Genomic DNA, 21,229 nt, shown 5'->3' with positions numbered 1-21,229 from the left:
TCCCACATCCTAGGAAACCCCTCAGTCATGGGAAAATTGTGACAGTTGTTGACCTTAAGGGTCAAATAGTATATAAAATGAGAATGAAAATATGAAAACATTTTTAATGTTTGGGTTCCTTGAAGAATAAAACATAAGAGTAATCTTATTGCCATTAATTCATATTCTGTAGATCTCTGGGCATAATTAACATTGTATTATAGTTGTTTCTGTAATCATAAGTGGGAAGAAAAGCTTATTGGGCCCTAAATTGTGAGCTTATATTTTCATTAATGAAAATATGTATAAACATTGGTGGAACTTCAGAGAGAATGAATTGTCAAACAGCTGGTTTCTTTTAAGTAGGGCCAAAAATGACTCTGTGAGTGCAGTAAGATCTCTTGTATCTTTCTAGAGCTTGTGATTATATTAGTAATTTTTCTCCCCTTACCATCTAGAACTTGACATAGGTGCAGCTGTATCACATTATAAAGGTATTTTATACATAAAATTTATAATTACATAATTTATAAGTGAGTACCTGCTTCTTTGTACAGCCTAAAGATTTGTTTTACCGAATTCTGAAAGCCTGGAGGTAGATAAGCACTTGTGCCTTACAACTTACTGTTTCATTTTGAGTCATCGCCTCCACAATATATTTACATTTCCTTATACCACTCATCACAGATCAGCCTCTTTATTTCTGAAAGCTGTTATATCCCTAGAACGTAACATTGAGAGAAAGGACATTTTGTTGTCATGTTGAATAGTGGTGAAATAGAGGGCTTTTTACTGTTCTCTCTAGTTAAACTGTCATTTGCCAGTGTTTTCTGTGAATGCTTAACAATTGTATTGGCTATATAACTGAATTGTAAATAGTTTATAACATTCATTATTGCTTGATCAGAACAGTATCCTTTCTGCTTTATATAATTTTAAAAAGGATTACTGATTGTGCTTTTTTTTTTCTTTTTCTTTTTTTTTTACTGTATCTTGAGGTCAGATTTTTATCCAGTGGTGTAGTTTTGCATTTAAAGCAGATTTATAGAGAGGGTGAGATTCTATCACATTAAAATTCTGTAAGAGCTACTATATTTCAGAAAACCATCAAAATGAAGAATTTTATTTGAACTAAAGTTGTACTTGCCAGATTCCTCCCCCTCTATCTTCTACATTACAAATCATGGGGTAAGTCCTACTTCATGGGGTCCACAGTCTTTTAATAATTGACTTTCAGAATGAGCACCCTGGCCATCAGTAAGCAGGCCAGTATGTATTGTCAGATTTGATAGAAAGCCAGCTTATTATCACTTCTAAACACTAAATAAAAATTATTTTAGAGTGTTCAGAAAGAAACAAAGCTAAACAGTACTGTTTAGGGATATATACCTATTTGGTAAAACTTCAAAGAAAAAACAAGGGAATGGTAAAAGAAATACATATCAGAATGGTGACTGCCTTTGGTGAAGAGAGGAGCCTCCAAGAAGCATGAGTGTTATAGCAATTTTCTCTTTAAGTTGGGGGCTGGGTTCACAGGTGTTCATGCTATCATTGTGTCTCATAACTTGCATACTCCATAATTATTTGTGTGTTGTACTTATCAGATTTTTCACTAAATGAAATTATTGGATTCTCTTCCATTAAAATAAGAAAGTTGTAGAAGATTTGTTGTTAAAGCCTAAAAAATGGTAGATATATTTTCATAAATATTTAGAATGCCCTTTCCTGAATATCTTTTCAATTACAGTATCTTGAGTTTTATATGGATTTTTATTTGAATCTCAATTAATTCATGCAACTATAACAGCTGGTGGCATTTAGATTCTAAATATTGCTTATTCTCATGTGTATGCATCATTAGAATCAGGTGTTATAATCATCCATTGCTGCCTTAGATGGAAAGTCAGCCAGAATAAAAATAGTTCTGCAGAGGGAATTATTTGAAGATATAATTTGTATGTTAGAATTCATTTTGTTTATGCATATGGTTATAAATTTTTTAATCTTTTAATAAGAATGGCATGTAGGCAGACAGACTGGTTTTGTTAAATGTGTTGCTGGGGTAAGTATTTGACTATATCTATAAGAGACCTATCTCCCAAATTCCTACCCAATTTTCTTCCTTAACACTATTTAGCAAATAATTCTTCAGCTCTCTTTTATGTGGCACTGGGCATTGAGGTGTTTCCATGTGCATGCTTGTGCCTTGTTAAGCCTGTTACAGGCAAAATTGCCTACCTCATGACTTATAGCCACCTTTCAATTACTCAATTTCAGTCATACCAACTTCTCTAAACTGATTCCGTAAAATGCCATCTAACTTTTTATTCTGTGCATTGACTCAACCTGATAAATTCTTACAACTTTTTTAAGAAACTGAGTAGTTTCCTTTTTTCCACTCAGCTGCTGATAAAGATGATAGTTCAGAAGACCTGTCAGTGCCGAGTAGTCCACATACTGAAGCTATACAGCATAGTTCTGTCAGCACATCCAATGGAGTCAGTTCAACTTCCAAGGCAGAAGCTGTAGCCACTTCAGTCCTCACGCGGATGGCGGACCAGAGTGCAGAGCCTGCGCTTTCACAGATTGTCACGGCTCCTTCCTCCCAGTCACAGCCCTCAGGAAGTTGATTAAAAACCTCAGTGCAGCAGTTTTAGATACTCATTAGTGACTTCAAAGGGAAATCAAGGAAAGACCAGTTTCCATTTATGCGAAGTCTGTGGTTGTAAATTTTTTTTTTTACTTGAAATTAAATTTGGCTCTAAAGTTGGTGTAGCAGCAGTTGATGATCAGACTGAACAACAACAGTTTTTAGTCTCTGGAAAAAGACTGATTTTGCTTTTTTTATAAATATTGTTAGATTTATTAATTTTTCTGTGCTCAATGTGTAAATTGTATTATAATTCATTGTGGTTTATTTCACTTTTAATTTTGTGGTGTTTTAATAAATGGGGGTGTTATTGAATCTCTCTTCCCACTTCCATTTCTTTTGACCACCTCTTAACCCTCAACTGTGATGGTAGTATTGTTATATCATTTATACCAAAGTTCTGCATAGTCCCTATTGACTTTGTAGTGTTAACAAGGTCATAAAGCACTAGCAAGAGAAATATAGAAATTTGCTTTTAATCTTTTTGCCTTTTATTTTGCACATTATGCAAAAGGAAGAACATTATCGAACACTTTTTAAGTGAGTGAAACATGGTAAAAGACATACAGTGCTTTTATGCACACTTAAACTAAATGAAGATCAGTAACAGTGCGTTTTCTTTTTTTTTTTAAGATTTTAAGTAGGCATGAATTTTGGAATCCTTTATCATTTCAAAAATGACGATTTTTTAAGGCTTAAATTCAGTATTTTAAACCCTATGTTCTGAGACTAACAAAATATGAAATTATATAATGTACAATACAGGGTTATCAGGTATCTAATAATTTTTTGAAATTAGTTTTTGGTTTTGTTTTGTTTTGTTTTGTTTTGCAGTTTTCAGGTTTCAAACTGAGAAGTTTATGCATAATCAAGTAAGGTATGGTTGCCAGAAAAGCCTAAAAATTACTACTTAGAAAATTTAAGACTGTTTACCCCCATTGTCTTGTACTTGCAAGCTAACTTGTACTTATTCTTGTGAAAGCACTGTCATCTTTTAGTAGCGAATTTTGATAACGTTTCTCGTGGGGAAAAAAATCAGTATCTATCATCTTTAGAACAATGTAATTATAATATGGGAAACAAGAGTGAGTGAGTGAGAGAGAGAGAGAGTGTGTGTGTGTGTGTGTGTGTCTTTCAATAGTTTATGCCAGCAATCTTTGCTTGAATGTTTAACGATGCCTTCAGTGTGAAGCTGGCCAATAGATGATTGCAATTTAAGATGTCATTACTGTGCAGGCTTGGATAACAAACATTCCATGATGTAGTTTGTTTCTGATGAGATGATTGTAGGTACACTTTTCTCATTATCCAGTCATCTGTGGGATACTGAGTTTTCTAATGTGCCATTATCTATTTTTATTCTACAGTTATGTTCAAAATACAGTACAATATTTTAAAATAGACAAAATTGTTAAAAAATAAAAATGTAGTAGACGTGTGTAAGAAAACTTTGTAAAATAGTTATGAGTCCTCCCCAGTAGCAACTTCTGGCATTCGAGCAGGATTCCATTATGTAAATATCTGTAATGCATTTATAATAAGTTGTGTAGTTCGTTCTGCATCCATACTACACTGTTTGCTAAAGTCTCAGTGCCATCTCCTAATGAGACTGACATTTTAAAAACCGGTATGGAATATCCTTGGTAATTCAAGGAAATATTCCACCTGCCTAAGTTCCAAACTGGGAAACATTCAGATTATACAAATGACATTTCAGGACTTTTAAGTATGAAGATAATAGGAATTTTATTGTTTGGCTTATTAAAAATGATACCATTTTTGGTTGATAATTCTACTTCTAAAATTTTTTTTATTTTTAACTGATTTTATAATTTTCCAGTAATCAATTTCTAATCATGATTTTTGCCATTGTTATGCTAAGGAGTTGATCTCAAAGGCACAAAATATGAATTCTGCAAGAAGGCTGTTTTTTATTGTAGTTTGAATGGGTTAGGAAAAGCCTCCGTTTTTCACTCTCCTGGGTCATTCAGTGCATTTTTCTTAAATTTTATTATTTATGCAAGTTAAAAGTTCTTTGGTAACAGGAATTCTTGCAACTGTAAAATAAAACTACATAGATGTAAGAAGTCATGTAAACAGTTAATGAGCTTATTACCAAGGTTAGCAAAACTTTCATTGTAAATCAATCAATCAGTCTGTACTCAGCAAATAAAAATCATTATTAGTTGTATAAACACAAATTCCATTTTGACTTTCAGGATGTCACACTACTTCTGTACCTAGCATTTTGAGTCTTATATTTGCAATGTTACACAAACTGTACTATTTTCTTTTATGTGCAGTTTGCATGAGTAAACCATCAGAGAATAAATTCTATCTTTAAATTATGTTCATAATTTGCTTGTTCTTACCTATCCTTCATAAGGTAACATCACCTGATAATGATGTTTTTCTCCTTCAGGGTGTTTATTACCTGAGAAGAACCTGATATTCTTTCTATTTCTGTGATAAAATTCATTCCTTCTCAAAGAAGAATGACCTTTCAGCTGCAAGGGTGTTCGGGCCTCTTTCCTCTTCTCTGAATTCACTTTAAGCCTCGTTCATACAAAATGAACCTTTAATTTATGTCTCCAGCCCAGAAGATTGCCTGAGCCACACACAGAGCCACATACGGATGCACCCGCCTTCGGTTTATCTTAGTGACTGCCTGACAAAACATAAACAGAGTATCTTCAATACTGAACTCTAATCTTCCCTCACCCTACCTTCAAACACATTGCTCCCATAATGTTTCATAAATCAATCAGTTGATTAAAACTCTATCCCTTCCAGTTGCTTAAATCAACAACCTTGATTCCTCTCTTTTCTCACAACCTGCATCCAACACATCGGGAAATACTGTTTGCTTTACCTTCAGAGTAATACAGAATTCAACCACTCCTCACCATTTCCAGTGCTGTCACCCTGATCTGTGCCCTCATCGTTCCTCACCCAGATCCATCTCCTTTCTTCCACCCTGCCTACTACAGCCCATCCTCAACACAGCAGCTAGAGTGAAGCTTTTCAAACACGTATCAGGTTATGGCACTCCTCTGCTCCGAATTCTAGAGTGGCTCCTCATTGCATTCAGAGCTGGAGTCATTACAGTGGCCTACAGGATGATCTGTTCCCCCATCCACATCTCTGACCTCATCTTCTATCAATCACGTTGTTTTATGCAGTGAATATTTGAGCACTACTAGGTGTCAGTTTTTGTTCTAGGCACTTGGAATATACCAATAGCCAAAACACAAAAACCCCTGCCTTTGTGAAGCTTACATTCTAAGTGGGGAAGGGGGGGGGGGTTGCTGGGAAACACAATTATCACAGTAAATAAGTACATCTTACTATGTTAGAAGCGATAAGTGCTAAGTAAAGAAACAGACATACCAGTTGTGCTGGAGAGCACTGGAGTGACGTCTCAGTCTTCTCTCTCAGATGATAGAACCAAACTGAAAAGATGTAAAGAATCACATGGCTATTTTTTATTTTAAGGTATACATTTCAACAAATGTGCTTAATCTAACTTACATGATATTAGATAAAAGATTTCATGAAGACAAACTGATGTGTTTCTGTAACAAAGTTTGACTAACGATACACTGAAAGACCACGTCTGCTTTGACTTATTGCAGAGGACAGGAAAGATAAACTCTTGTTTGTGGCATGTACTTACCGTTAAGTGTAGTTTTGCTAATTCTCCATCTCTGAAACTATAGAGTTTGATGCTTGACATTAATAACTTATTTGTGAGACTCTAATTATGGGAGAATCCTATTAACTCCTGGGACTTCATCTTATAAAAATATACACATGTACAATCACACAGACAGACACACACAAAATACCTGAAGAACACAGAGTTATCAAAGCAATTAGTTCTAAAATAAAGATTTAGAAGAAAATTTTAATCTGACATTTCTAAATAGATTACCTTGACCACAAGATAATACTTTTGAAGCAATTAAAATTTTATTACCATTTTATGTCTGGTGATATAATTATGAAAAATCATTTCTTTAAACTATCAATAAATACAAATAAATTTTTTCTGTAATTCTCATACTTTTTTTTTTTTTTTAAGTGCAGGTCTTTCTGGCTATCTGTAACTGTAGATTGAGACTTGGGTTTTCATTGAAGCAAAGTATTAAGATCCTTCTGTGTGGGGAAAAAAAAAATCACAAAATATAGAATAAAGATTTTTCTGGAGAAATAAATAGCCCTACCATTTAAGTAAATGGTGAGTTGCCAATTATACATTGCCATAGAAAAAGTACAATCAGTGAAAATGTTTCTAAAACTAAAGGATTTATTAGTTCTGAAATAACCAAGGCCATGTGACATTGGAACCTACAATAAAAACTATGCATAGTTTCATTCTACTATAGCAGTCCAAAGCACCAAATGTTAATTGTAAAATTATCAAATATGTCATAGTACTCAAACTAGAAGGATTCTGTTATTCAACAATGGGCCAGTGAGTTGTATCTTTTTCCTCAAATGCACATGCAAATTTTTCCAGTGGCTTTATGAGAAGAGGATGTCATTAGTACACTCTTGTCATGGTCACAGTGCCTTCCTTGCCTCATTTTGTGTTAGATTTTACATTTAAGAAATAATTCATTGAGCTAGAATTTTTTGAACCGTGGTTTTATCATGTGTTACCTCAATTATTTGAGAAAGTATTTCTGATTATGAATTTCATTTTTAACTAACAGTTAAGTCAAATAAAGGTAGGTTTACTTTATTCACTTAGTTTTACAGTAGATTTTGCTTTCTATGAAAGTAGACAGGAGAGAGTGTTCCCTCAAAAGAGCTCTTTTAAAATTATTTTTGCTTTAATAATTTTTTAAAAGCATGTAAATTAAGAAGAAATGCTGTTTTCTATAACTTGACAGATACAAAAAATATTTAATGGCATTTACTTCGCAGAATTTAAGATGACAGTTGTCTATAATGAGTTTCTCATAACTGGGAAGAAATGCATTATGTATTTTTGAGGAAATGAGAAAATCTGTGAATACCATTATCCTTAAAAATAAACCCTTTTGCACAATACAGTATTAAATGGATAATCAATTTTGTTTATTTTTTTCTCAACAATAACTTTTTTTTATCTCTGTGTAATTAAACATGTAGCTAAGTTCCTCTATTTTGGGGAGGTGTGCTTGTTAAAATTCTTTGTTATAGGGTCTAATAACATCAGTGAAAAATAAAATGAGTTAGGTAATACAACTATCCTAATTAGAGCATTTAAAAATTATTCAACAGATAATTATTGACTTTCCCCAGTTATTAAATTTTTAGAAAAATACTTCCAACATTACATCTTAATTTATTTGGCTCAGCTAATGGTTTCTGAGGTAATTGACTTCCAGCACTGTGAGGCAATCTGCTAAATTATGAACAGTCATGTTAATAGCCTACATTAACATATTGCAAGCAAAGATCTTCAGATCTTTTTCATGACACTGAAGACCAATTCAAATAAAACTGATTGCAGTTCTTTTCTATGGACTAGAGTTTGTGACAAGGTAACACTAGATAACAATTTTGAAAATAAGATTTGCTTCCACTGTCATTTTCATTAATGTGTCCTGTTTATCTGTAGAAGCTGTTATAAGTGCCTCAAAAGTAGTGAGCTATTGAAAATATTATTGATCTATAAGAACTTGCATAAAAGATATTTGTTGCTGTAACTAGTAGTGCATAAAATTATGTATAATTTTAAATTATTTATAATTTAAAAATACTTTAATCTCGTGCTTTAAGTTTTCCCCCAATTTTTTATCAGAATTCCTAACATAAGATAATTAATTTAGGTGTCTCTTGCTGGTGAAAGTACTTAGGAGTATTGGCCCACTAAATGACAGGCCATGGATGAGAATTTGGTTAGTAAGTACCTAGTAAGCACCTACTTTGTGCTGAGATGTTGGACTGTAGGGACCACAGTAAAAACAAAAAGACCAGGATCTTACCCTCAAGTAGGATCCATTTGGAAAGACAAAAATACTTGTTACACCTGTGACAGGAAATAATCACAATCTACAACTTCTGAAACAGGTGTTATAAGTTCACAAAAGGAGACAAACCACATATTTGAACTTCACCTTAAATTATGAGTGAGATTGGGATAGAAAGGAAACAAAGGTAAAGACAAAAGATTAGATAAACAAATGTGTTACGTTTATAAGACAGTGGAAAGATGGGAAGAAGAGGGTTAGGAATGAGAAAAATTGCATAGCTAGAATAGGGCTAGATTATACAGGGTCCTAAAAGTTGATTTAGACTAGGAAACGGGAAACTATTGACTTTCACAAGAGGGACATGAAAGTGGCTTTAAAAATGTGCAACAATAGGAAGGCTGGCCCACATGGAAACCAGCCTACAAATTGCACTAATCCAAGCATGAGTTGTAACCAGCACTAAGGAAGGAGAGCCAATTAGGAGCAAAAGGAATAGGTGGAAGGAATGTCTTGCAAGAAATATCTATAGAATTTATAGACTAGTAAGGGAGATGATGAAAAGCAAAAAGGTCAGAAGACTCCATTTTTCAGGCTTGACAGACTGGTGAATGGTGGTTATCACCTGTAAGAACAAGGAAGCTGGGAAAGGAAGCCAGTTTGGGAAGGAAAGATGATCCGTATTTTGAAGATAAATGCAAATGTCCAGGAAGCACATAAAAATGTAATAATAGCCTCTATTGAGTATGTATTATTTACTAAGTTGCCTGCATTTATTTCATTTAATCATCATCACAACCCTATGATAGTAGTAGCATTGTTTTAGTAAGAAGAAAGAGCTGATGAAAGATTTAGACCTTGGTCATTAAAGTCCTGAGACTGAATTATTTGAAAGGAGATGTAATGGGAGACAGGCAGAAAATCACGTCTTGAATCATACCAAATGATTATAATAAAGAAAAAAGGCATAATGGTCAGAAGAGAACCAAGATAGTATGATAATTTCTATAGTGGTCTATAATTTATTAAGTGCTTTTATAGATATTAACTTATTAGAACCTCTGAATGCTATGAAGATGGTATTATCCCTATTTTAGATAAGAAATCAAACTCAAAAGTTATTTGACCAAAGTCACACAACCAGTAAGTGGCAGCAACATGCACACCCATCTCCTAACCCCAAATGAATGCGTTGTGTACACCACAAACAAGAAAAGCAAAATTTAAAAGAGAAGTGGTTTACATGCAACAAAAACGTCAAGGGGTGTGAAGATTTAAAATGCCACTTAATTTGGCAATATAAAGGTCTTTCATGACCTGTGGGAACATTTTCAGTACAATGACTGAGATAAGTGACAATAACCTGTATAGGCACTTGGATTTTATTTCTCATCTGGGGATAGGAGGAAAGTCTTGGGCTCTCTGATTTCTGGAGCTAGACCCCTACATTAAAGTGGGATTATACCCACAAAGAAATACAAAAGGAAGCTTGTTTATTTCTGCCTAAGTTCTGAGTTAAAAAAAAAAATCTCCCCTGAAAAATGGAACCCTCCTGGGACTTCCGTGGTGGTCCAGTGGGTAAGACTCCATGCTCCCAATGCAGGGGGTGCCCAGGTTTGATCCCTGGTCGGGGAAACTAGATCCCGCATGCATGCTGCAACTAAGAAGTCCTCATGCCGCAACTAAAAAAAAAGATCCCACATGCCACAACAAAGAGCCCGTGTGTCACAACTAAGACCTGGTGCAGCCTGAATGAATGAATGAATGAATGAATGAATAAAAATATATAAATATACACACACACACACACACACACACATATATATATACACACATATATATATATGAAACAAAAAATGGAACCCTCCTGCCCTGTGCAGTTCAGTTGCAATGTGTTGGGGTTTTTTTATAATTTATTTATCTTTTTATATTTGGCTGCATTGGGTCTTCGTTACTGCACACGAGCTTTCTCTAGTTGCAGCAAGCAGGGGCTGGTGGCTTCTCTTGTTGCCGAGCATGGGCTCTAGGCACGCGGGCTTCATTAGTTGTGGCATGTGGGCTCAGTAGTTGTGGCTCACGGGCTCTAGAGTGCAGGCTCAGTAGTTGTGGTGCATGGGCTTAGTCGCTCCACAGCATGTGGGATCTTCCCAAACCAGGGCTCGAACCCATGTCCCTTGCATTGGCAGGAGGATTCTTAACCGCTGTGCCACCAGAGAAGTCCCTGGTTGCAATGTTTTAATGTGCATTATCCACATGATCTAGGAATCCAAGCTGAAAAATGAATGGGATAGCTTTTGGGCACAAATGCAGAGTCTCTACAAGTGAACATTCCCACAATCCAGGCCATACTTAAATGTCACAGGAAAAAAGTTTATCCCACTAAAAATGAGTATGTTTAAAAAAAAAAAAACTATCATAAACCAGGATTAACAAACAACAAACAGGATAATTAAAGCACCAGGAACTTGAGCTAATAAAACAGTCAGAAAAAATGTATAAGTATGTTGAAATGATTAACAAATAAAAAGAAGAAATCAAAACCCTAAGGAAAGAATAAGATACAGTTGGCCCTTCATATTTGCAGGTTCTGCATTTGTGGATACAGAGGCCTGGCTATGCTATGGCATTTTATTTAAGGGACTTGAGCATCCATGGATTTTGGTATTCAAGGGGAGCCCTAGAACCAATACTGTGGACTGGACTCCAAGGGATGACTGTACTATGAAATATGAACAGGGAGATTTGAAAAATAATCAACAGAACTTTTACAAGTGAAAAATACACACATTGAAATTGAAAGGTCAATTAATATGTTAATTGTAGACTAGAACCATAGAGAATAGTAAACTCAAATTAGACCTGAAGAAATTACACAGAATGTAGGAAGGAGAGACAAAGAAGGAAATATAAGAGAAAACTTAAGAGACAGTAGAATAAGAAGCTCCTACATGTGTTTAACAGGAATTCCAGAAGGAAGGACTTTTTAAAATGGGAGAGATTGTATTAAAAAATAATGATTGAAAATTATCTAAAATAAATGAAAAACATGAATTCTCAGATTCAAGAAACAGTTTACATAAAACTAAATCTCTACCTGAACACATGTGGATACTTTAGAACTTCAAAGACAGAGAAAATCTCAAAAGCAGAGAAAAGATACTATTACACAAAGGACTAAGAACCCTCCATCCCCCCCCCCAAAAAAAAAAACCAAACAATGCTAAAGAAATATTGATAATTGTTAACCCTACACTATTTCCTCTACTTAGTGTTTTTTGAAAATTTCCCCCGAAAGAGTCTATGTTCAAAACCTTTAAAATCACTCAGGGAAAAATGACAGTCAACCCAGAATTCTATTATTTAACTGTTGTTTAACAGTGAGACAAAGACAAGAGATTAAAAACCTGACATGTCACGGGACTTCCCAGGTGGTCCAGTGGTAAAGAATACGCCTTACAATGCAGGGGACGCAGGTTCAATCCCTGGTCAGGGAACTAAGATCCCATATGCCGCGGGGCAACTAAGCCCAAGCACCACAACTACTGAGCTCGTGCATCTCAACTAGAGAGCCTGCATGCTACAAACTGCAGAGCCCACGTGCTCTGGAACCTGCGTGCCACAACTACAGAGCCCATGTGCCCTGGAGCCTGCACACCACAGCTAGAGAAAACCCGCATGCCACAACTAGAGAGAAGCCCGTGTGCCACAACAAAAGATCCAGTGTGCTGCAACTAAGATCCGATGCAGCCAAAAATTTTAAAAATAAATAAATAATAAATAAACCTTAAAAAATAAAATAAAAACCTGACATGTCAAAACATGTACAGAGAGGGAATTTCATAAACTTAAATAGGAAAGGAAGAAAGGCTGAAAATGAGCTAAATAACTCAAAAAGTTATAAAAACAATAACAAAAAAAAAGATAATAGAAGATGAGAAAAAGGAAAATACAAGTAGAAATTAATATTTAAAAAGGACAGGAGAGAGGAGCAGTAACACCCCAAATTTGGTTTTGAGGAAGGAAGGGAGGGAGGAAGAGAGGGACAGAGGAAAAGACAAGCTCCTGAGGGACAAATGATTTAAAAATTAGAAGGGATATGGTCAGCATGATTTTCTGTATATAATGTTATATTTCAATAAAGTTTTAAAATTATAACCAAAAAAGCACAAATAAACAGGAAGGGGGATTAAATTCAACAGAGACATAAAACATAGTAGAATACCAACTTCACAGGACTAACTTAAAACTTGATAAAAAGAGAACTTTTTAGAGAATGTAACTTACCAAAATTCACAAATACGTGGAGATTAAACAACAGGCTACAGAACAAATAGTGGGTCAAAGGAGAAATCTAAAGGAAATGAACAAACAACAACAACAAAAACCTTGAGACAAAATGGTAATACAGCATACCAAAATTTATGAGATACAGCAAAAGCAGTTCTAAGAAGGAAGATCACAGTAATAAATGCCTACATCAAGAAACAAGAAAAATCTCAAACAACCTAACTTTATACCTCAAGGAACTAGAAAAAAAAGAACAAAAGAAGCCCAACATTAGTAGAAGAAAGGAAATAACAAAGATCAGAACAAAATACATACTAAAAATAAAATAAATCAGTAAAAGAAAGAGCTGGCTCTCTGAAAAGATAAACAAAATTGAAAAACCTTTAACTAGACTCACCAAGGAAAAAGAGAGCACCCAAAATCAGAAATGAAAGAGGATATGTTAATACTGATACCACTAATACAAAGGATCATAAGAGACTATATGAACAATTATATGCCAACAAATTTCACAATCTATAAGGAATGGATACGTTCCTAGAAACATACAACCTACCAAGACTGAATCATGAAGAAACATAAAATCTGAAGAGACTGATTACTAGTAAGGAGATTGAATCAGTAATCAAAAACCTCCTAACAAACAAAAATTTATGACCAGATGGCTTCACTGGTAGATTCAACCAAGTATTTAAAGAAGAATTAATACCAATCTTTCTCAAACTCTTCCAAAAAATAGAGGAGGAGGGACTACTTCCAAACTCATTTTACAAGGCCAACATTACCCTGATACCAAAACCAGACAAGGACGCCACAAGAAAAAAAAAAAAATTACAGTCTAACATCCCTGATGAGTGCCGCTGCAAAAATCCTCAACAAAATACTAGCAAACTGAATTCAACAATACATTAAAAGGATCCTATATCTTGATCAAGTGAGACTTATTCCAGGGATGCATGGATGCTTCAACATCTGCAAATCAATAAATATATTATGCCACATTAACAAAATGATGGATAAAAATCATATGATTATCTCAATAGCTGCAGAAAAAACATTTAACAAAATTCAACATCCATTTATAATTAAAACTGTCAACAAAGGTGGGTATAGGGCTTCCCTGGTGGTGCAGTGGTTGAGAATCTGCCTGCCAATGCAGGGGACACGGGTTCGAGCCCTGGTCTGGGAAGATCCCACATGTCGCGGAGCAACTAGGCCCGTGAGCCACAACTACTGAGCCTGCGTGTCTGGAGCCTGTGCTCCGCAACAAGAGAGGCCGCGATAGTGAGAGGCCCGCGCACCGCGATGAAGAGTGGCCCCCGCTTGCCGCAACTAGAGAAAGCCCTCGCACAGAAATGAAGAGCCAACACAGCCAAAAATAAATAAATAAATAAATTAATTAATAAAAATAAAAAATAAAAAAGGTGGGTATAGAAGGAACATACCTCAACATAGTAAAGGCCATATATGATAAGCTCACAGCTAACATCATATTCAACGGTGAAAAACTGAAAGATTTTCCTTTAAGATCAGGAACAAAACAATGATGCCCACTCCTGCCACTTTTATTCAATATAGTATTGGAAGTCCTAGCCAGAGCAATTAGGCCAGAAAAAGAAATAAAAGACCTCCAAACTGGAAAGGAAAAAGTAATCTGTCACTATTTGCAGATAGCATGATATTATATATAGAAAACCCTGAAGACTCCACCAAAAAACTGTTAGAATAAATGAACTCAGTTAAGTTGCAGGATACAAAACCAATATCTGTTGCATTTCTATATACTAATCATATACTATCAGAAAGAGAATTTAAGAAAACAATTCCATTTACAGTTGCATCAAAAAGAATAAAATACCCAGAAATAAACTTAACCAAGGAGGTGAAAGACTTGTATACTAGAAACTATAAGACACTTATGAAAGAAACTGAAGATACAAATAAATGGAAAGAAATTTCATGCTCATGAATTAGAAAAATTAAAATGTACATACTACCCAAAGAAATCTACAGTCATTGCAATTCCAATCAAAATTCCAATGGCATTTTTCACAGAAATGGAACAAACAATCCTAAAATTTGTATGGAACCACAAAAGGCACCAGATAGCCAAGGCACTCTTGAGAAACAAGAACAAAGCTGGAGGCCATCACAATCCCGGATTTCAAACTACAGTTGACTCTTGAACAACACGAACTTGAACTTCGTGGGTCCACTTATACACGGATTTTTTTCAGTAGTAAAAACTGTGGTACTAAATGATCTGCAGTTGGTTGAATCCACAGGTGCGAACTGTGGATATGAGGGACCCTGGGTACATATGGCTGACTGTAAGTTATATGTGAATTCTCAACTGCACAGAGGGTCACTGCCCCTAACCCCAGTTTGATCAAGGGTCAACCATATACTACAAAGCTAAAGTAATCAAAAGAGTATGGTATTGGCATAAAAATAGACATACAGATCAATGGAACAGAATAAGGAACCCAGAAATAGACTCACACATATGTGATCAATTAATTTACAACAAAGGAGTCAAGAACATATAATGGAGGGGGAGGAGTCAAGATGGCAGAGTAGGAGGACGTGGAGTTCACCTCTCCCCACAAATACATCAAGAATACATCTACAGGGATTTCCCTGGTGGCGCAGTGGTTAAGAATCCGCCTGAAAATGCAGGGGACACGGGTTCAAGCCCTGGTCCAGGAAGATCCCACATGCCGTGGAGCAACTAAGCCCGTGCACCACAACTACTGAGCCTGTGCTCTAGAACCCACGAGCCACAACTACTGAGCCTGTCTGCCACAACTACGAAGCCTGCAAGCCTAGAGCCCATGCTCCGCAACAAGAGAAGCCACCACGATGAGAAGCCCACGCATCGCAACAAAGAGTAGTCCCCACTCGCCGCAACTAGAGAAAGCTTGTGCGCAGCAATGAAGATCCAACGCAGCCACAAATAAATAAATATATAAAAATTTTTTAAAAAGAATACATCTATAAATGGAACAATTCTCACAGAGCACCTGCTGAACAATAGCAGAGGACCTCAGACACCTAAAAGGACAAGAAAGATCGCCACGTAACTGGGTAGGATGAAAGAAAGGAAAAAAAAGAAAGGAGGAAGCAGGATGGGACCTGTGCCCCTGGGGGTGGGGAGGTAAAGGAGAGGAGAGGTTCCTGCATCCAGGGAAGCCCCCTCACCAGCAGGAGATCAGCTGGGACAGAAGGGGAGCTTCGGGGGCTCAGAGGAGAGCGCAGCAACAAGTCTGTGGCAGGCAGCACAGAGTGACACCTACACAGATAGTCCGTGCCACAGCCCTGCACGCCCCAGCCTGAGACGTGTGTCCACTGGTGTGCATGAGGGCTGGGTGCTGGAACATGAGGTTTGGAGAGTAGACCTGGGAAAAGCACTGCTGTTGGCTGTGAGGAGACAGCCTGAAGGGACAGGAATGAGGAGCTCCGCAACCAGAAATGTTTGTTGCAGAAGCACGGGGCGCCATAGAAGTGAAGCGCCATTGTTGAGTGACACGTGAAAAGTGGGGCTGCCACTGCAGCCTCTTTCCCCATGCGCTGTCCCCTGCCTCTGTGGGCCCTATGAGGGGCTCCCACCAGAGAGGGTTCACGCGCCCTAGGAGGCCACCACATCTGCCCCCTCCTGCTTGGGCAGGCTCATGTGCTCTGGGACAGCATCAGGAGCAGATGCCAGTGGGTGGCCCACATGCACATGGAGGCTAAACAATATGTTACTAAACAACCAATGGATCACTGAAGAAATCAAAGAGGAAATCAAAAAATACCTAGAGAGAAATAACAATGAAAACACGACGATCCAATACCTATGAGATGCAGCAAAAGCAGTTCTAAGAGGGAAGTTATAGCAGTACAATCCTATCTCAGGAAACAAGAAAAATCTCAAACAACCTAACCTTACACCTAAAGCAGCTAGAGAAAGAACAAACAAAACCCAAAGTTAGTAGAAGGAAAAAGAATCATAGGGGCTTCCCTGGTGGCGCAGTGATTAAGAATCTGCCTGCCAATGCAGGGGACACGGGTTCGAGCCCTGGTCTGGGAGGATCCCACATGCTGCGGAGCGACTAAGCCCGTGAGCCACAACTACTGAGCCTGCGCGTCTGGAGCCTGTGCTCCGCAACGGGAGAGGCCGCGACGGTGAGAGGCCCACGCACCACGATGAAGAGTGGTCCCTGCTCGCCACAACTGGAGAAAGCCCTCGCACAGAAACAAAGAGCCAACACAGCCATAAATAAATAAATAAATAAATAAATAAATTTATTTTAAAAAAAAGGCATCATAAAGATCAGAGCAGAAATAAATGATACAGAGATGAAGAAAACAATAGAAAAGACCAATGAAACTAAAAGTTGGTTCTTTGAAAAGATAAGCAAATTTGAAATACCTTTAGCCAGGCTCATCAAGAAAAAAGGGAAAGGGCTCAAATCAATAAAATCAGAAACGAAAAAGAAGTTACAAGTGACACCACAGAAATACAAAGGATCATAAGAGATGACTACAAGCAACTATACACCAATAAACTGCACAATGTAGAAGAAATGGACAAATTCTTAGAAAGGTACAACCTTCCATGACTGAACCAGGAAGAAACAGAAAATATGAACAGACCAATCACAAGTATTGAAATTGAAACTGTGATTTTAAAACTTCCAACAAACAAAAGTTCAGGACCAGATGGCTTCACAGGCGAATTATATCAAACATTTTGAGAAGAGTTAGCACCTATCCTCTGAAACTATTCCAAAAAATTACATAGGAACGAACACTCCCAAGCTTATTCTACAAGGCCACCATCACCCTGATACCAAAACCAGACAAAGATACCACAAAAAAAAGAAAATTACAGGTCAATAACACTGATGAACATAGACGCAAAAATCCTCAAAATGCTAGCAAACCAAATCCAACAGCACATTAAAAGGATCATCCACTATGATCCAGTGGGATTTATGCCAGGGATGCAACAAGGATTCTTCAATATCTGCAAATCAATCAATGTGATACACTACATTAACAAACTGAAGAGTAAAAACCACATGATCATCTCAATAGATGCAGGGACTTCCCTGGTGGCACAGTGGTTAAGAGTCCGCCTGCCAATGCAGGGGATACGGATTCAAGCCCTGGTCCGGGAAGATCCCACATGCTGCAGAGCAACTAAGCCCGTGCACCATAACTACTGATCCTGCGCTCTGTAGCCCACGAGCCACAACTACTGAGCCCACGTGCTGCAACTACTGAAGCCCGTGCGCGTACAGCCCATGCTCCACAACAAGAGAAGACACCGCAATGAGAAGCCCGCGCACTGCAATGAAGAGTAGCCCCCGCTCACTGCAACTAGAGAAACCCCACATGCAGCAACAAAGACTCAACACATCCAAAAATAAAATAAATAAATAAATCTATTTTTTAAAAAACCCAAACAGTATGGTGCTGGCACTGGCACAAAAACAGAAATATAGCTCAATGGAACAAGATAGAAAGTCCAGAGATAAACCCACGCACCTATGGTCACCTAATCTATGACAAAGGAGGCAAAACTATATGATGGAGAAAAGACTGTCTCTTCAATAAGTGGTGCTGGGAAAACTGGACAGCTACATGTAAACAAATGAAATTAGAACACTCCCTAACACCATACACACAAAAACAACCCTCAAAATGGATTAAAGACCTAAATGTAAGGCTGGATACTATAAAACTCTTAGAGGAAAACATAGGCAGAACGTTCTTTGACATAAATCGCAGCAAGATCTTTTTCAATCCACCCCCTAGAGTAATGAAAAAAGAAACAAAAATAAACAAATGGGACCTAATTAAACTTAAAAGCTCTCGCACAGTAAAGGAAACCATAAACAAAATGAAAAGACAACCCTCAGAATGGGAGAAAATATTTGCAAACGAAGCAACTGACAAGGGATTAATCTCCAAAATATACAAACAGCTCATGCAGCTTAATACCAAAAAAATAAACAACCCAATCTAAAAATGGGCAGAAGATCTAAACAGACATTTTTCCAAAGAAGACATACAGATGGTTAAAAAGCACATGAAAAGATGCTCAACATGACTAATTATTAGAGAAATGCAAATCAAGGCTAGAATGAGTTATCACCTCACACCGGTCAGAATGGGCATCATCAAAAAATCTACAAACAGTAAATGCTGGAGAGGGTGTGGAGAAATGAGAACCCTCCTACACTGTTGGTGGGAATGCAAACTGGTACAGCCAGTATGGAGAACAGTATGGAGGTTCCTTAAAAAACTGAAAATAGAGCTACCATATGATCCAGCAATCCCACTCCTGGGCATATATCCAGAAAAAAAACATAATCTGAAAAAATACGTGCACCCCAATGTTCATTGAAGCACTATTCACAATAGCCAGAACATGGAAGCAGCCTAAATGTCCATCAACAAAGGAATGGATAAAGAAGATGTGGCACATATATACAATGGAGTATTACTCAGCCATAAAAAAGAACAAAATAATGCATTTGCAGCAACATGGATGGACCCAGAGATTCTCATACTGAGTGAAGTAAGTCAGACAGAGAAAGACAAATACCATACATCACTTATATGTGGAATCTAAAAAAAAAGCCTACAAATGAACTTATCTACACGAAATAGAGTTACAGATGTAGAAAATAAATTTATGGTTACCAGGGAGTAAAGTGGGTAGGGATAAATTGGAAGATTGGGATTGACACACACTACTATATATAAAATAGATAACTAATAAGGACCTACTGTATAGCACAGGGAACTCTACTCAATACTCTGTAATGGCCTATATGGGAAAAGAGTCTAAAAAAGAGTGGATATATGTATTTCTATAACAGATTCACTTTGCTGTACACTTGAAACTAACACAACATTGTAAATGAATTATACTCCAATAAAATTAAAAAAAAAAAAAACTACAATGAGGTATCTCCTCACACCGGTCAGAATGGCCATCATCAAAAAACCTATAGACAATAAATGCTGGAGAGAGTGTGGAGAAAAGGGAAACCTCCTACACTGTTGGTGGGAATGTAAATTGGTACAGCCACTATGGAGAACAGTATGGAGGGTCCTTAAAAAAACTAAAAATAGAGCTACCATATGATCCAGCAATCCCACTCCTGGGCATATATCCAGAGAGAGCCATAATTCGAAAAGATACATGCACCCCTATGTTCATTGCAGCACTGTTTACAAAAGAGAGGACATGGAAGCAACCTAAATGTCCATCAACAGAGGAGTAGATAAAGAAAATGTGGTACATATATACAATGGAACTTACTTAGCCATAAAAAGAATGAAATAATGCCAATTGCAACAACATGGATGGACCTAGAGATTATCATACTAAGTCAGACAAAGACAAATATTATATGGTATCACTTATATGTGGAATCTAAAATAATGGTACAAATGAACTTATTTACAAAACAGAAATAGAGTCACAGATGTAGAAAACAAACTTATGATTACCAAAGGGGAAGGGAGGGGGGAGGGATAAATTAGGTGATTGGGATTAACTGTAAATAAAATAGATAAGGACCTACTGTATAGCACAGGGAACTCTACTCAATATTCTGTAATAACCTATATGGGAAAAGAATCTAAAAAAGAACAGATACATGCATGTGTATAACTGATTCACTTTACTGTACACCTGAAACTAACATAACATTGTAAATCAACCATATGCCAATAAAAATTTTTTTAAAAAAGAACATATAATGGAGAAAGGATAGTCTCTTCAATAAACAGCGTTGGAAAACTAGATAGCCACATGCAAAAGAATGAAACTGAACCACCATCTTATACCATACACAAAAATTAACTCAAAATGGATTAAAGACTTGAACATAAGACCTGAAACCATAAAACTCCTAGAAGAAAACATAGGTGGTAAACTCCTTGAAATTGGTCTTGCCAACAATTTTTTGAATTTGATACCAAAAGTAAAGGCAACAAAAGCAAAAATAAACAAGTGAGACTACATCAAACTACAAAGGTTCTGCACAACAAAATGAAAAGGCAACATACCAAGTGGGAGAAGATATTTGCAAATCATATATCTGATAGGAGATTAATATTCAAACTATATAAAGAACTCGTGCAATTCAACAGCAAAAAACAAGCAAACAAATTCAATTGAAAAACTTCATACAGAGGAAAATGATAAGAATCACAGCAGACTTCTTGTCCACAACTAAGCAAGCCTCCTTAGTGTCTCCTTAACCTGCTTCAGAGAAAACTGATGAATCTAGATTTCTATATTCAACGAAAATATTTTTCAAAGTTGGAGGAAACATAAAGGCTT

At 36.6% G+C, this 21,229-nt stretch overlaps 1 protein-coding gene and 1 long non-coding RNA gene across 3 annotated transcripts in view; one reads left to right on the top strand and one right to left on the bottom strand.

The window, feature by feature from the left end:
* The window catches only part of ATF2 (activating transcription factor 2), a 78,458-nt gene extending 73,472 nt beyond the window's left edge, over positions 1-4,986 (top strand). Inside the window, exon 14 of the mRNA XM_059928136.1 lies at positions 2,383-4,986. Coding sequence (XP_059784119.1) covers positions 2,383-2,609 — 227 coding nt within the window. The 3' untranslated portion in view covers positions 2,610-4,986. The remainder of the gene's footprint in view (positions 1-2,382) is intronic.
* Positions 1-21,229, bottom strand: part of LOC132369031 (uncharacterized) — a 70,073-nt gene that overhangs the window by 27,935 nt on the left and 20,909 nt on the right. For both annotated transcript variants that reach the window (XR_009504222.1, XR_009504221.1), the window contains exon 3: positions 6,020-6,081. This is a non-coding gene — a long non-coding RNA (uncharacterized LOC132369031). The remainder of the gene's footprint in view (positions 1-6,019; positions 6,082-21,229) is intronic.

This window comes from Balaenoptera ricei, chromosome 7, assembly GCF_028023285.1.
Source record: "Balaenoptera ricei isolate mBalRic1 chromosome 7, mBalRic1.hap2, whole genome shotgun sequence".
In the NCBI taxonomy this organism is placed as follows: domain Eukaryota; kingdom Metazoa; phylum Chordata; class Mammalia; order Artiodactyla; family Balaenopteridae; genus Balaenoptera; species Balaenoptera ricei.
Note: the sequence above shows the minus strand (reverse complement) of the source record. Positions and strands in the feature narration are given on the sequence as shown.